This window comes from Bombina bombina, chromosome 7, assembly GCF_027579735.1.
Source record: "Bombina bombina isolate aBomBom1 chromosome 7, aBomBom1.pri, whole genome shotgun sequence".
Lineage (NCBI taxonomy): Eukaryota > Metazoa > Chordata > Amphibia > Anura > Bombinatoridae > Bombina > Bombina bombina.
In genome coordinates, this window is record NC_069505.1 from 460002794 (window position 1) to 460019182 (window position 16389).

At 40.2% G+C, this 16389-nt stretch overlaps 1 protein-coding gene across 2 annotated transcripts in view; it reads right to left on the reverse strand.

The window, feature by feature from the left end:
• Window positions 1-319: 319 nt before the first annotated feature.
• Window positions 320-16389, reverse strand: part of LOC128635991 (gastrula zinc finger protein XlCGF26.1-like) — a 58525-nt gene continuing 42455 nt past the window's right edge. For both annotated transcript variants that reach the window (XM_053689066.1, XM_053689067.1), the window contains exon 7: window positions 320-1625. In XM_053689066.1, the coding sequence (XP_053545041.1) occupies window positions 553-1625 (1073 nt within the window). In that variant the 3' untranslated portion in view covers window positions 320-552. The remainder of the gene's footprint in view (window positions 1626-16389) is intronic.

Genomic DNA, 16389 nt, shown 5'->3' on the forward strand with positions numbered 1-16389 from the left:
TCGTCAGTACCTGGATGGGAAACCACCTGGGAATACCGGGTGCGGTAAGCTATCCTATGCTCTGTGGTTTTGGTTCAGCAACTGAGGACTGATAGCCGATGCCCAGGGTTTCTGTGGATACAGCGCGCTGACTACTGTATGAAGGTCAGTCTGCCTAAAAGCACCTGATGTCCTATAGGTGCCTATTTTCTTGTGAGCAATTTTCATATTTCACACATCGCCACTATGTTTAATCAGGTGTTATTATGATGTGCCACTTGTCTTGCTTTTGTTTCTAACACATATAAACCATTACACCATGTGATACAAGAGGAGCCTGTCAAGTGCACAATTGGACTTTTATTTGGAACTTTCACGTTTTTTAACGGTTTTATACCTTATATTATATTTTAATTTCATATCTATATAGATATTATTGTGATAATCACATAGATTAATCCATTTTTTTTACTTCAAATAACATTAATTTAGTGTGCACTCTTTACCAGAAATCATCGGTTGGATTTCTTTTTATTAAGAACTTGAAAATTCCTTTTCTCCTGTATGACTTTTCTAATGAACAACAAGATTACCTTTACGGATAAAACATTTCCCACATGTTGAACAGGAAAATTGATTTTCTCTTGTATGAATTTTCAGATGTCTATTAAGATGTGTTTTACATATAAAACATTTCCCACATTCAGAACATGAAAATCCCTTTTCTCCAGTATGAATTTTCTGATGATACACTAGATTACCATTACGAGTAAAACATTTCCCACATACAGAACAGGAAAATGGCTTTTCTCCTGTATGGATTTTCTGATGACCAATAAGATAAGATTTCAAAACAAAATATTTCCCACATTCAGAGCATGAAAATGCTTTCTCTCCTGTGTGAATTTTATGATGCCTGATAAGAGATGATTTTTGAGTAAAACATTGCCAACATTCAGAACATGAAAATCCCTTTTCTCCAGTATGAATTTTCTGATGATCCACTAGATAACGATTTTGAATAAAACATTTCCCACAAACAGAACAAGAAAATGGCTTTTCTCCTGTATGGATTTTCTGATGCCTGATAAGAGTTGATTTCTGAATAAAACATTTCCCACAGTCAGAACATGAAAATGCTTTCTCTCCCGTGTGAATTTTCTGATGAAGACTAAGATATGATTTTTGAGAAAAACATTTTCCACATTCAGAACATGAAAATCCCTTTTCTCCAGTATGAATTTTCTGATGATCCACTAGATTACCTTTACGATTAAAACATTTCCCACATACAGAACAGGAAAATGTTTTTTCTCCTGTATGAATTTTCTGATGAGCAACAAGATTTACTTTCTGTGTAAAACATTTCTCACACTCAGAACATGGAAATACTTTCTCACCTGTATGAATTTTCTGATGGCTAATAAGATGTGATTTATGGGTAAACCATTTCCCACATTCAGAACATGAAAATGCTTTCTCGCCTTTATGAATTTTCTGATGTCTAAAGAGATATGATTTCTTTGTAAAACATTTCCCACATTCAGAACATAGATTTCCCACGCAGCTTTTTTGATTTTGAAGAAGATTTAAAGAAGCATCAGCAGTCTGTTCATGACTAAAATTACTGCAGTTTGTGAATTCACCTGTCAATAATAAAGACAATGGGAGTAGTTTTTTATTAATAACATAACTATTTGATCATGAGAACATTTTTTTTGTTTTTAAAATAATTTTTGAGGTAAAGAGTGACAAAAAAAAAAAAACAGAAAAATATGTCCAGATACAAATCAGACTTAATAGGGGTATCCATACAATTCTCGTACCGAAAGTATACTTGATCCAAAACATAAAAAACTAAATTTATGCTTACCTGATAAATTACTTTCTTTTACGATATGACAAGTCCACGGATTTCATCCTTACTTGTGGGATATTAACCTCCTGCTAACAGGAAGTGGCAAAGAGCACCACAGTAGAGCTGTATATATAGCCCCTCCCTTCCCCTCCACCCTCAGTCATTCAGCCGAAGGTATAGGAAGAGAAAAAGAAAGGCTAAAAAGGTGCAGAGGTGACTGAAGTTTACAAAAAAATTAAAAATAAAAACTGTCTTAAAAAGAACAGGGTGGGCCGTGGACTCGTCAAATCTTTGTAAAAGAAAACTAAATTTATGCTTACCTGATAAATTACTTTCTTTTACGATATGACGAGTACACAGATTTCATCCTTACTTGTGGGAAACCAATACCAAAGCAATAGGACACGGATGAAAGGGAGGGACAAGGCAGGAACCTAAACGGAAGGCACCACTGCTTGAAGAACCTTTCTCCCAAAGATAGCCTCAGAAGAAGCAAAAGTATCAAATTTGTAAAATTTGGAAAAAAGTGTGAAGGGACAACCAAGTCGCAGCCTTACAAATCTGTTCAACAGATGCATCGTTTTTAAAAGCCCATGTGGAAGCCACAGCCCTAGTAGAATGATCTGTAATTCTTTCAGGAGGCTGCTGTCCAGCAGTCTCATATACCAGGTGGATGATACTTCTCAGCCAAAAAGAAAGAGAGGTAGCCGTAGCTTTCTGACCCCTACGCTTTTCAGAATAAACCATGAATAATGAAAATGATTGACGGAAATACTTAGTTGCCTGTAAGTAAAACTTTAAGGCACGGACCACGTCCAAGTTATGTAACAGACGCTCCTTCTTAGAAGAAGGATTAGGACACAAGGAAGGAACAACAATTTCCTGATTAATATTCTTCTTCAAAACAACCTTAGGAAGGAACCCAGGTTTGGTACGTAAAACCACCTTATCAGAATGAAATATGAGATAAGGCGAATCACACTGTAATGCTGAAAGCTCAGAAACTCTTCGAGCAGAAGAAATAGCAACCAAAAACAGAACTTTCCAAGATAATAGTTTAATATCTATGGAATGCATAGGTTCAAACGGGGAACTCGAAGAACTAAATTCAAACTCCAGGGAGGAGTAATAGGTCTAAATACAGGCTTAATTCTAGATAGAGCCTGACAAAAAGACTAAACATCTGATACATTTGCCAAACTTTTGTGAAACAGAATTGACAAAGCTGAAATTTGTCCCTTTAAGGAACTTGCTGATAACCGTTTCTCCAATCCTTCTTGGAGAAAAGACAAAATCCTAGGAATCCTAACTTTACTCCACGAGTAGCCCTTGGATTCACACCAATAAAGATATTTACACCATATCTTATGATAGATTTTTCTAGTGACAGGCTTTCTAGCCTGTATCAAAGTATTGATAACTGAATCAGAGAATCCTCGCTTCGATAAAATCAAGCGTTCAATCTCCACGCAGTCAGTTGCAGAGAAATTAGATTTGGATGTTGGAAAGGACCTTGAATGAGAAGGTCCTGTCTCAACGGAAGTTTCCACGGTGGCAGAGAGGACATGTCCACTAGATCTGCATGCCAAGTCCTGCGTGGCCACGCAGGCGCTATCAAGATCACTGAAGTTCTCTCCTGTTTGATTTGAGCAATCACGCGTGGGAGGAGAGGAAACAGCGGAAACACATAAGCTAGGCTGAACAACCAAGGTACTGCCAAGGCATCTATCAGTTCGGCCTGAGGATCCCTTGACCGGGATCCGTATCTTGGAAGCTTGGCATTCTGACGAGATGCCATCAAATCCAATTCCGGTCTGCCCCATCTGAGAATCAATGAGGTAAATACCTCCGGGTGAAGTTTCCACTCCCCCGGATGAAAAGTCTGTCAACTTAGAAAATCTGCTTCCCAGTTCTCTACCCCTGGGATGTAGATCGCCAACAGATGACAAGAGTGGGCCTCTGCCCAACTGATTATCTTGGATACTTCTATCATCGCTAAGGAACTCCTTGTTCCCCCCCTGATGATTGACATATGCCACAGTCGTTATGTTGTCCGACGGGAATCTGATTAATTTGGCCGAAGCCAACTGAGGCCACGGCTGAAGCGCATTGAATATTCCTCTCAGTTCCAGAATATTGATTGGAAGTAGAGACTCCACCTGAGTCCAAACACCCTGAGCCTTCAGGGAGTTCCAAACTGCACCCCAGCCCAGAAGGCTGGCATCTGTTGTCACTATCACCCACAAGGGTCTGCGGAAACAAGTCCCCTGGGACAGATGATCTGGCAACAACCACCAAAGAAGAGAGTTTCTGGTCTCTTGATCCAGAATTATCATTGGAGATAAATCCACATAATCTCCATTCCACTGACCGAGCATGCACAGTTGCAGTGGTCTGAGATGAAAGCGAGCAAACGGAACCATGTCCATTGTCGCTACCATTAATCCGATTACCTCCATACACTGAGCCACTGATGGCCGAGGAATGGACAGAAGTGCTTTGCAAGTATTCAAAATCTTTGATTTTCTGACCTCTGTCAGAAATACTTTCATGGCTACCGAATCTATCAGAGTTCCCAAGAAAGGAACCCTTGTCTGTGAAACAATTGAACTCTTCTCTATGTTCACCTTCCAGCCGTGAGTTCTCAGAAAAGACAACACTGTGTCCGTGTGAGATTTTGTCAGATGATATGTTGACGCCTGAATCAGAATATCATCCAGATAAGGCGCCACCGCTATCCCTTGCGGTCTGAGAACCGCCAAAAGAGACCCTAGAACCTTTGTGAAGATTCTGGGTGCTGTGGCCAACCCGAAAGGAAGAGCCACAAACTGATAATGTTTGTCCAAGAAGGCAAACCTTAGAAACCGATGATGATCTTTGTGGATTGGAATATGAAGGTAAGCATCCTTCAAATCCATGGTAGTCATATATTGACCCTCCTGGATCATTGGCAAAATCGTTAGAATTGTCTCCATCTTGAATGATGGAACTCTTAGAAATTTGTTAAGACACTTGAGGTCCAAAATGGATCTGAACGTTCCCTCTTTTTTGGGGACCACAAATAGGTTTGAGTAAAACCCCTGTCCCTGTTCCAATTTTGGAACAGGACAGATTACTCCCATAGGAAAAAGGTATTTTACACAGCGTAAGAACGCCTCTCTTTATCTGGTTTGCAGATAATTTTGAAAGATGAAATCTCCCTCTTGGGAGAAAATCCTTGTATTCCAATTGATAACCGTGGGTCACTATTTCTAGTGCCCAGGAATCCTGAACATCTCTTGCCCAAGCCTGAGCAAAGAAAGAAAGTCTGCCCCCTACTAGATCCGGTCCTGGTTTGGGGGCCACCCCCTTCATGCTGCTTTGTGGAAGAAGAAGCGGGGGGTCCTCCTTTAAAGTTCTGAAAGGAACAAAAATTATTCCTATCCTGAGGTAGGGCATGGCCCTTACCTCCTGTAATATCAGAAATTATCTCCTTCAATTCTGGCCCAAAAAGGGTCTTACCTTTAAAGGGAATAGCTAAAAGCTTATGTTTTGATGACACATCAGCAGACCAAGATTTGAGCCACAATGCTCTACGTGCTAAAATAGCAAATCCTACATTTTTTTCCTCTAATTTAGCAATTTGAAAAGCGGCATCAGTAATAAAAGAATTAGCTAGCTTAAGAGCCTTAATTCTATCTAGAATGTCATCTAAAGGAGTCTCAACCTTAAGAGACTCTTCTAGAGCCACAAACCAAAAAGCTGCTGCAGTAGTTACTGGAACAATGCAAATCCCTGGTTAACAAATTATTTCTTTAGTAGACCCTCTAATTTCTTATCCATAGGATCCTTGAAAGCACAACTATCCTCAATGGGTATAGTAGTACGCTTAGCTAGGGAAGATATAGCTCCCTCTACCTTAGGGACCATTTGCCATGAGTCCCGAATGGTATCTGATATAGGAAACATTTTCTTAAAATTAGGAGAGGGAGAAAACGGTATACCTGGTCTATCCCATTCCTTACTAATAATTTCCAAAATTCTCTTAGGAACCGGAAAAACATCAGTGTAAGTAGGAACTTCCAAATATTTATCCATTTTACACAATTTCTCTGGAGGAATCCCAATAGGATCACAATCATCCAGAGTCGCTAAAACTTCCCTAAGCAACAGGCGGAGGTGTTCAAGCTTAAATTTAAATGACATAGCATCCGAATCTGTCTGAGGCAAAACATTCCCTGAATCAGAAATTTCACCCTCAGACAGTAATTCCCTGATCCCCATCTCAGAGCACTGTGAGGGAACATCGGAAATAGCTAATAAAGCATCAGAGGATTCAGTATTTACATTAACACTTGACCTACTGCGTTTACCCTGAAACACTGGTAATTTAGACAATCCCTCTCTAAGGGTAGTTGACATAACTGCAGCCATCTCCTGCAGAGTAAAGGAATTAGACACACTAGAAGTACTTGGCGTCGCTTGTGTGGGCATAAAAGGTTGTGACACTTGGGGAGAATTGGATGGCATATCCTGATTCTCTTCAAACTGAGAATCATCCCTAGGCACACTTACTTCATTTAAAATATGCTTTTTACATTGTAAAGCCCTTTCAGTACAAAAGTTACACAATGTTAGAGGGGGTTGCACAATAGCTTCTAAACACATAGAACAATGAGAAACCACAATGTCTGACATGTTGAACAGACTAGTAATACCACAAAAGTAGTTTAAACACTTATTTATAGCATAAAATAAACATTAGAAAAAATGTGTACTGTGCATTTAAGAAAAGAAAAAGGGAACAATTTTTCCAAAATGCACAAAAAACTTATTCCCAAATTTAACTTAATATCGTTGGTTAATCCAAAAATTACTGCACCCAGAAGCAAGGGCAGAAATAAGGCTTTAGAAGTACTTATAACATGTAGTCAAAAGATAGATAAAAATACACTCTGCACCTCGCCACAGCTCTTCTGTGGCGCCTACCTGCCCCCAGGGTACTTCGAATCAAGTTTCCAACCCTTCAGACCAGCTACACAGTCCAGGAGCTACCGAGTTACTGTTTGCTGCTGCTAAGCCTGAAGAAATTGCGCCAAAATAGGCTCCGCCCCATTAAGGTCAAAAGTCGGAGTAGGCCCAAACAACACCGCATGGAAATGCAGTTTTGCACTAAAGTAAAAATACACACACAATATAACCCTCAAGCATAAAACCAATAAGTTTTAAGTGCCAAAAATAAAAAACATAAACCATTGTTTTTTATATTGTTACCCATGACACATAATGCCCAAATATCAGCTAATAATAAATATAAAATAGGGACTCCAGTAACACTCCTCTTATTAAAATAGGTTTTACTGCTTACCCCATTCCCATACAGGGAAATAATACCAGCCAGTTCTGATACACCAAGTCTCCTCAGAAAAAAAAGGCTGCACATACCATAATGCTGCTTGTAGCATGAAACCGGTCTCCACACTGAAGATGTCTCATGGTTACCTTCAGAAGTCTTGTGGGAACCAGCGTGGATCTTAGTTACAAATGCGAAGATCATCAAACCTCAGGGCAGAAATCTTCTTCCATATCCCCCTGAGGAAAATAGTACGCACCGGTACCATTTAAAATAAAAAAACTTCTTGATTGAAGAAACTAAACACCTCACTTTACCATGTCTTCCTAGTATAACACAGGCAAAGAGAATGACTGGGGGTGGAGGGGAAGGGAGGGGCTATATATACAGCTCTGCTGTGGTGCTCTTTGCCACTTCCTGTTAGCAGGAGGTTAATATCCCACATGTAAAGATGAAATCCGTGGACTCGTCATATCTTTGTAAAAGAAATACCAGTATTACTATTATAATTACTGAGCATGATCCACAACAATGTTAAATACATGCGAATGAAGGCCTTTAATATACAGTGTAGCAAGTTCAATAGTAAGAAGATAGTTTCTAACAAGGGTTATAACAGTATGTCTGAAATGTGGATCATATAACGTTGAACATATAAAGCTAATGGTAACAGAAACTCATGTGTGGTAGATATGGGTAACTGGAGCATATAATTGCGAAACCTCATTTTATAACCTTTAGCTTTGATAGGATAGTAATGATCCTCAAATTGCTGTGGATGCCATAGAATAGTTTATTTATTTGGAACAAATTGGGGCAAAATGGGGGGTTAGTATTAAGGTTTTATTTGGGGGAAGGGAAATTCAGCGGGCAAGAGCCACCCTATATGAGAAAAAGGGGAGGGGGGGCGGAGTTAGTTAGAGTATTAATCTGGGAGAGCTTTTGGGTCTCTAGGAGTGTTGGGTAAACAGGAAGGTAACTCTTAAGAAATTATGTGTAAGGGGAAGGAAAAATACTAATATATATTATACATTACTTGATGTAGACACTCAGACAAGGACACGACCGGCGTAGAATAGTGTAGAAGATATATTACTTAATGTAAGTCCTAAAGCATGATAAACATTCAACTAAACATTATAAACATCAACTCTTCCGTGTACATAGCTTCGGGTTACTCATGGCCAGGTCAGCACTGTATGCTGGCTATAAGTGAACAGGGCTCCATGAGACCCTGAGATATACATAAGTTACTGCCCACCACACCACGAGCTAATGCTATATAGAATCAGCTAACGTAATGTGAGTAGTTGCACCCTATATTTTAGAATAGAATATGTTTGTCCCTAGGCGGCTATACAAGGTAGTGGTAGGATGAAAAAAGGACATATCTACTTGGGGCTGGGGTAGGTGGTATTTGAAGCTCTGATGTACTAAAGGTAGTGAATCTTTATGTGTCACTAGGGAGTCAAGAAGGCCAGGGGAAAGTGATTAATATAAGGATAGGTAAAGGGTTGGGAAGCAAGTTGTAAACATATCTACTCTAATAAATGGTAGGGCCCTTGTAGGTTGGATAGGGGTAAGTACTATTTTAGTGAGGATTGTATAGTATGAACAGTATACCCAAGACTCCCCAGTCCTCCAGTGATGTAGTCGGTTAAAGAATAAATAACATATATACAAGAAAATGTAAATTATCAGTAACTTCAATAGTTAAAGCTGAGGCTCTACTTACTCAGAGGAATATATATATATATATATATATATATATATATATATATATATATATATATATATATATAGGGATTTCTCAGACCGCTAGCGGGCATCATAAGATTATAAAACTCTCTGTGATTATTCCATAATATTGTATAGTAGCTTGCTTAGGTTGAGACTGCTCTGGGTAGCTATGTAATACAGGTTTGATCATGAGAACATTTTAACCGTTCTGAATTAGTGTCTACTACAAAGGAAGGGAACTGGCTGTGACCTCTAGATTTTTACCCAGCTTCCATGCTAAGGCTTTACGGGTAGTTTATTGGACATTAAGGACCATTTTTAATTATGTTCTGCCTAATGCATTTAGATCTTTTAAAAGTGTGTTCACATAAAATGTTAGTAATACAATTATTTCAGCCCAAAACTAATCTTAAGCACTGTTTGTGTGCTTGTATTTAAAAGGAGTATGGTTCTAGAACAACAAATACAAATAAAATGGCCCCATGTGGTGTAGTATATGAAAGCAATACATAAAATCTTCACCAGAGAAAAGAATCTCACTCACGTGATCGGTGTCACTTTAAAAGGTGTCAGCACCTTCTGGGATAATTAGCAGCTCCCCAGCTAACTGTATTACTTAGGCAATTTTGTTACACTATACAGAGGATAAAGATTTTTTGGCTGGAAAGGCTTAAAGGGATAGAAAGGTCAAAACTGAAAAGCAGTTCAATTTAAAGCTTCATAAACTTTATTAATGTTTTCTGCACCATACGCACATATCCTGTGAGGGCCTGCGCACCAATAGTCAAGCTCAGAGAGCTGAAGATGACCTGTATTGCTTCTGTGAAAACATCATTTGTGTCATACAAGCCACAGATGACTCTGAAATTGTGTGGTTTTTAAATAATGGTATAGTGGCTCTCCCAGGATATGTGCGTATCCCGCAGAAAAACTGAAATAACATTATGAGAAGCATTTTTGCTAATGGAAGTATATTGCAAAAACATAATTTATGCTTACCTGATAAATTTATTTCTCTTGTGGTGTATCCAGTCCACGGATCATCCATTACTTGTGGGATATTCTCATTCCCAACAGGAAGTTGCAAGAGGACACCCACAGCAGAGCTGTCTATATAGCTCCTCCCCTCACTGCCATATCCAGTCATTCGACCGCAAACAAGCAGAGAAAGGAGAAACCATAGGGTGCAGTGGTGACTGTAGTTTAAAATTAAAAAATACCTGCCTTAAAATGACAGGGCGGGCCGTGGACTGGATACACCACAAGAGAAATAAATTGATCAGGTAAGCATAAATTATGTTTTCTCTTGTAAGGTGTATCCAGTCCACGGATCATCCATTACTTGTGAGATACCAATACCAAAGCTAAAGTACACGGATGAAGGGAGGGACAAGGCAGGTACTTAAACGGAAGGTACCACTGCCTGTAAAACCTTTCTCCCAAAAATAACCTCCGAAGAAGCAAAAGTATCAAATTTGTAGAATTTTGAAAAAGTATGAAGCGAAGACCAAGTCGCCGCCTTGCAAATCTGTTCAACAGAGGCCTCATTTTTAAAGGCCCATGTGGAAGCCACAGCTCTAGTAGAATGAGCTGTAATCCTTTCTGGAGGCTGCTGGCCAGCAGTCTCATAGGCTAAGCGGATTATGCTTCTTAGCCAAAAAGAAAGAGAGGTTGCCGAAGCCTTTTGACCTCTCCTCTGTCCAGAGTAGACAACAAACAAAGCAGATGTTTGACGAAAATCTTTAGTAGATTGTAGGTAAAACTTTAAAGCACGAACCACGTTCAGATTGTGTAATAGACGCTCCTTCTTTGAAGAAGGATTAGGACACAAAGACGGAACAACAATCTCTTGATTGATATTCTTATTAGATACCACCTTAGGTAAAAACCCAGGTTTGGTACGCAGAACTACCTTATCTGCATGGAAGATCAGATAAGGAGAATCACATTGTAAGGCAGATAACTCGGAAACTCTACGAGCCGAGGAAATAGCTACCAAAAAAAGAACTTTCCAAGATAAAAGTTTGATATCTATGGAATGAAGAGGTTCAAACGGAACCCCCTGAAGAACTTTAAGAACCAAATTTAAGCTCCAAGGTGGAGCAACAGGTTTAAACACAGGCTTGATTCTAACTAAAGCCTGACAAAATGCCTGAACGTCTGGGACATCCGCCAGACGCTTGTGCAAAAGAATAGATAGCGCAGAAATCTGTCCCTTTAAGGAACTAGCTGACAATCCTTTCTCCAATCCTTCTTGGAGAAAAGATAATATCCTGGGAATCCTGACCTTACTCCATGAGCAGCCCTTAGATTCACACCAATAAAGATATTTACGCCATATTTTATGATAGATTTTCCTGGTGACAGGCTTCCGTGCCTGATTTAAGGTATCAATGACTGACTCAGAGAAACCACGCTTTGATAAAATCAAGCGTTCAATCTCCAGGCAGTCAGCCTCAGAGAAATTAGATTTGGATGGTTGAAAGGACCTTGAAGTAGAAGGTCCTGTCTCAGCGGCAGAGTCCATGGTGGAAAGGATGACATGTCCACCAGATCTGCATACCAAGTCCTGCATGGCCACGCAGGCGCTATCAAGATCACTGATGCTCTCTCCTGCTTGATTTTGGCAATCAGATTAGGGAGCAGAGGAAATGGTGGAAACACATAAGCCAGGTTGAAGGACCAAGGCGCTGCTAGAGCATCTATCAGCGTTGCCTTGGGGTCCTTGGACCTGGATCCGTAACAAGGAAGCTTGGCGTTCTGGTTCGCCCCAACGAAGAACCAATTGTGCAAACACCTCCAGATGGAGTTCCCACTCCCCCGGATGAAAAGTCTGTCGACTTAGAAAATCCGCCTCCCAGTTCTCTACACCTGGGATATGGATAGCTGATAGGTGGCAAGAGTGAATCTCTGCCCAGCGAATTATCTTTCCCTTGATGGTTGATGTAAGCCACAGTCGTGATGTTGTCCGACTGAAATCTGATGAACCTCACTGTCGTAGATGAGGCCAAGCCTGAAGAGCATTGAATATTGCTCTTAGTTCCAGAATGTTTATTGGAAGGAGTGACTCCTCCTGAGTCCACGATCCCTGAGCCTTCAGGGAGTTCCAGACTGCACCCCAACCTAGAAGGCTGGCATCTGTCGTTACAATTGTCCAATCTGGCCTGCGAAAGGTCATACCTTTGGACAGATGGACCCGAGATAGCCACCAGAGAAGAGAATCCCTGGTCTCTTGGTCCAGATTCAGTAAAGGGGACAAATCTGTGTAATCCCCATTCCATTGACTGAGCATGCATAGTTGCAGCGGTCTGAGATGTAGGCGTGCAAACGGCACTATGTCCATTGCCGCTACCATTAAGCCGATTACTTCCATGCACTGAGCCACCGAAGGGCGAGGAATGGAATAAAGAACACGGCAGAAATTTAGAAGTTTTGATGACCTGGACTCCGTCAGGTAAAATTTCATTTCTACAGAATCTATCACAGTCCCTAGGAAGGAAACTCTTGTGAGGGGGGATAGAGAACTCTTTTTCTCGTTCACCTTCCACCCATGCGACCTAAGAAATGCCAACACTATGTCCGTATGAGACTTGGCAATTTGGAAGTTTGACGCCTAAATCAGGATGTCGTCTAAATAAGGGGCCACTTCTATGCCCCGTGGCCTTAGGACCGCCAGAAGCGACCCCAGAACCTTCGTAAAAATTCTTGGGGCTGTAGCTAACCCAACAAACTGGTAGTGCCTGTCTAGGAAGGCAAACCTGAGAAACCGATGATGATCTTTGTGTATCGGAATGTGCAGATAAGCATCCTTTAAATCCACTGTAGTCATGTATTGACCCTCCTGGATCATAGGTAGGATGGTACGAATAGTCTCCATCTTGAATGATGGAACTCTGAGGAATTTGTTTAAGATCTTTAGATCCAAAATTGGTCTGAAGGTTCCCTCTTTTTTGGGAACCACAAACAGATTTGAGTAAAATCCCTGTCCCTGTTCCTCCTTTGGGACTGGATGGATCACTCCCATAACTAGGAGGTCTTGTACACAGTGTAAGAATGCCTCTCTCTTTATCTGGTTTGCAGATAATTGTGAAAGGTGAAATCTCCCTTTTGGGGGGGGAAGCCTTGAAGTCCAGAAGATATCCCTGGGATATAATTTCCAACGCCCAGGGATCCTGGACATCTCTTGCCCACACCTGGGCGAAGAGCAAAAGTCTGCCCCCTACTAGATCCGTTACCGGATAGGGGGCCGTTCCTTCATGCTGTCTTAGAGGCAGCAGCAGGCTTTTTGGCCTGCTTACCCTTGTTCCAGGTCTGGTTAGGTCTCCAGACCGTCTTGGACTGAGCAAAAGTTCCCTCTTGGTTTGCATTAGAGGAAGTTGATGCCGCACTTGCCTTGAAGTTTCGAAAGGCACGAAAATTAGACTGTTTGGCCCTTGGTTTGGACCTATCCTGAGGAAGGGCATGACCTTTTCCTCCAGTGATATCAGCTGACCATGATTTAAGCCATAGCGCTCTGCGCGCCTGGATAGCAAAACCAGAATTCTTAGCCGTTAGTTTAGTCAAATGAACAATGGCATCAGAAACAAAAGAATTGGCTAGCTTAAGTGCTCTAAGCTTGTCAAGTATTTCATCCAATGGAGTCGCTACCTGTAAAGCCTCTTCCAGAGACTCAAACCAGAACGCCGCAGCAGCAGTGACAGGCCCAATGCATGCAAGGGGTTGTAGGATTAAACCTTGTTGAATAAACATTTTCTTAAGGTAACCCTCTAACTTTTTATCCATTGGATCTAAGAAAGCACAACTGTCCTCGACAGGGATAGTAGTACGCTTTGCTAGAGTAGAAACTGCTCCCTCCACTTTAGGAACTGTCTGCCATAAGTCCCGTGTGGTGGCGTCTATTGGAAACATTTTTCTAAAAACAGGAGGGGGAGAGAACGGCACACCTGGTCTATCCCATTCCTTAGTAATAATTTCTGTAAACCTTTTAGGTATTGGAAAAACATCAGTGCACACCGGCACTGCATAGTATTTATCCAGTCTACACAATTTCTCTCGCACTGCAATTGTATCACAGTCATTCAGAGCAGCTAAAACCTCTCTGAGTAACACGCAGAGGTGTTCAAGCTTAAATTTAAATGTAGAAATATCAGAATCAGGTTGCATCATCTTCCCTGAGTCAGAAATATCACCCACAGAAAGAAGCTCTCCTTCAGCTTCTGAATATTGTGAGGCAGTATCAGACATAGTTCTTAAAGCGTCAGTATGCTCTGTATTTTGTCTAACTCCAGAGCTATCTCGCTTTCCTCTAAATACAGGTAGTCTGGCTAATACCGCTGACAGTGTATTATCCATGACTGCCGCCATGTCTTGTAAAGTAAACGCTATGGGCGCCCTGGATGTACTTGGCGCCATTTGAGCGTGAGTCCCTTGAGCGGGAGTCAAAGGATCTGACACGTGGGGAGAGTTAGTCAGCATAACTTCCCCCTCGTCAGATTCCTCTGGTGATAAATTTTTTAAAGACAGAATATGATCTTTATTGCTTAAAGTGAAATCAGTACATTTGGTACACATTCTAAGAGGGGGTTCCACCATGGCTTTTAAACATAATGAACAAGGAGTTTCCTCTATGTCAGACATGTTTATACAGACTAGTAATGAGACTAGCAAGCTTGGAAAACACTTTAAATCAAGATAACAAGCAAATATAAAAAACGGTACTGTGCCTTTACGAGAAACAAATTTTGTCAGAATTTGAAAACAGTGAAAAAAGGCAGTAAATCAAACAAAATTTTTAAAGTGTGTATAATAAGTTAACAGAGCATTGCACCCACTTGCAAATGGATGATTAACCCCTTAGTTAAAAAAACGGATAAAAAAAACTATATAGACGTTTTTTAACAGTCACACCAAACTGCCACAGCCTTGCTGTGGGCCTACCTTCCCCAACAAACTATTTTGGAAGCCTAAGAGCCCTTTAGAGATGTCCTGTAGCATTCAGGGGACTCCTGGATGTCTCAGTCTGTAACAGTTAAAACTAGGCCCCTCCCACTCATAGTAACACAGTGGAAAGCCTCAGGAAACTGTTTCTAGGCAAATTTAAGCCAGCCATGTGGAAAAAAAACTAGGCCCCAATAAAGTTTTATCACCAAAGTATATATAAAAACGTTTAAACATGCCAGCAAACGTTTTATATTGTAAATATAAAAGAGTATTACCTCAGAAAGTAAGCATGATACCAGTCGCTATTAAATCACTGTATTCAGGCTTACCTTACATAAATTTGGCATCAGCAGCATTTTCTAGCATTCACATCTTCTAGAAAAATATTAACTGCACATACCTCATATAACCTGCACGCCATTTCCCCGCTGAAGTTATCTCTCTCTTCAGACATGTGTGAGAACAGCAATGGATCTTAGTTACAACCTGCTAAGATCATATAAATCCCAGGCAGATTCTTCTTTTTTCCTGCCTGGAATAAAATAGCACAACTCCGGTACTATTTAAAAATAATAAACTCTTGATTGAAGCAAAATAACAGCTACATTTCACCACTTATCTCTTACTACCTCCATGCTTGTTGAGAGTTGCAAGAGAATGACTGGATATGGCAGTGAGGGGAGGAGCTATATAGACAGCTCTGCTGTGGGTGTCCTCTTGCAACTTCCTGTTGGGAATGAGAATATCCCACAAGTAATGGATGATCCGTGGACTGGATACACCTTACAAGAGAAACTGCTTCTATTTCACATTGAAATGCAGCCATGCACTTTATCCCTTTAAAAAGACACCAATACTGGTAAAAGCAATAGTTACGGAACTTGATGTGGTGCTTGAGTGCTTATTGCTTGTCCAGACAAAAAAACTTTCAGTTTTATTTTTTTATAATGTTGTATTTATAGCAGTTGCTCTTTACTTGTAATGACGACCAGAATATTACTTTATATAAAAATTTGTAGAATAAACTAGCTTAGTGAAGAGATGCAAATAAATACATTTTTGAATGTTTAGAAATTAATTCTGTTATTAAAGGGACAGTCAACTCCAAAATTTATATTTTTTAAAAAGATAAATAATCCCTTTATTACCCATTCACCAACACGGTTATATTAATATACGTTTTACCTCTGTGATTACCTTGTATTTAAGTCTCTGCAGACTGCCCCTTATCTCAGTTATATTAATATACTTTTTACCTTTGTGATTACCCTGTATCTAAGCCTCTGCAGACTGCCCCTTATCTCAGTTATATTAATATACTTTTTACTTCTGTGATTACCCTGTATCTAACCCTCTGCAGACTGACCCTTATCTCCGTTATATTAATATACTTTTTTACTCTGTGATTACCTTGTATCTAAGCCTCTGCACACTGCTCCTTATCTCAGTTATATTAATATACTTTTTAACTCTGTGATTACCTTGTATCTAAGCCTCTGCAGACTGCGCCTTATCTTGGTTATATTAATATACTTTTTAC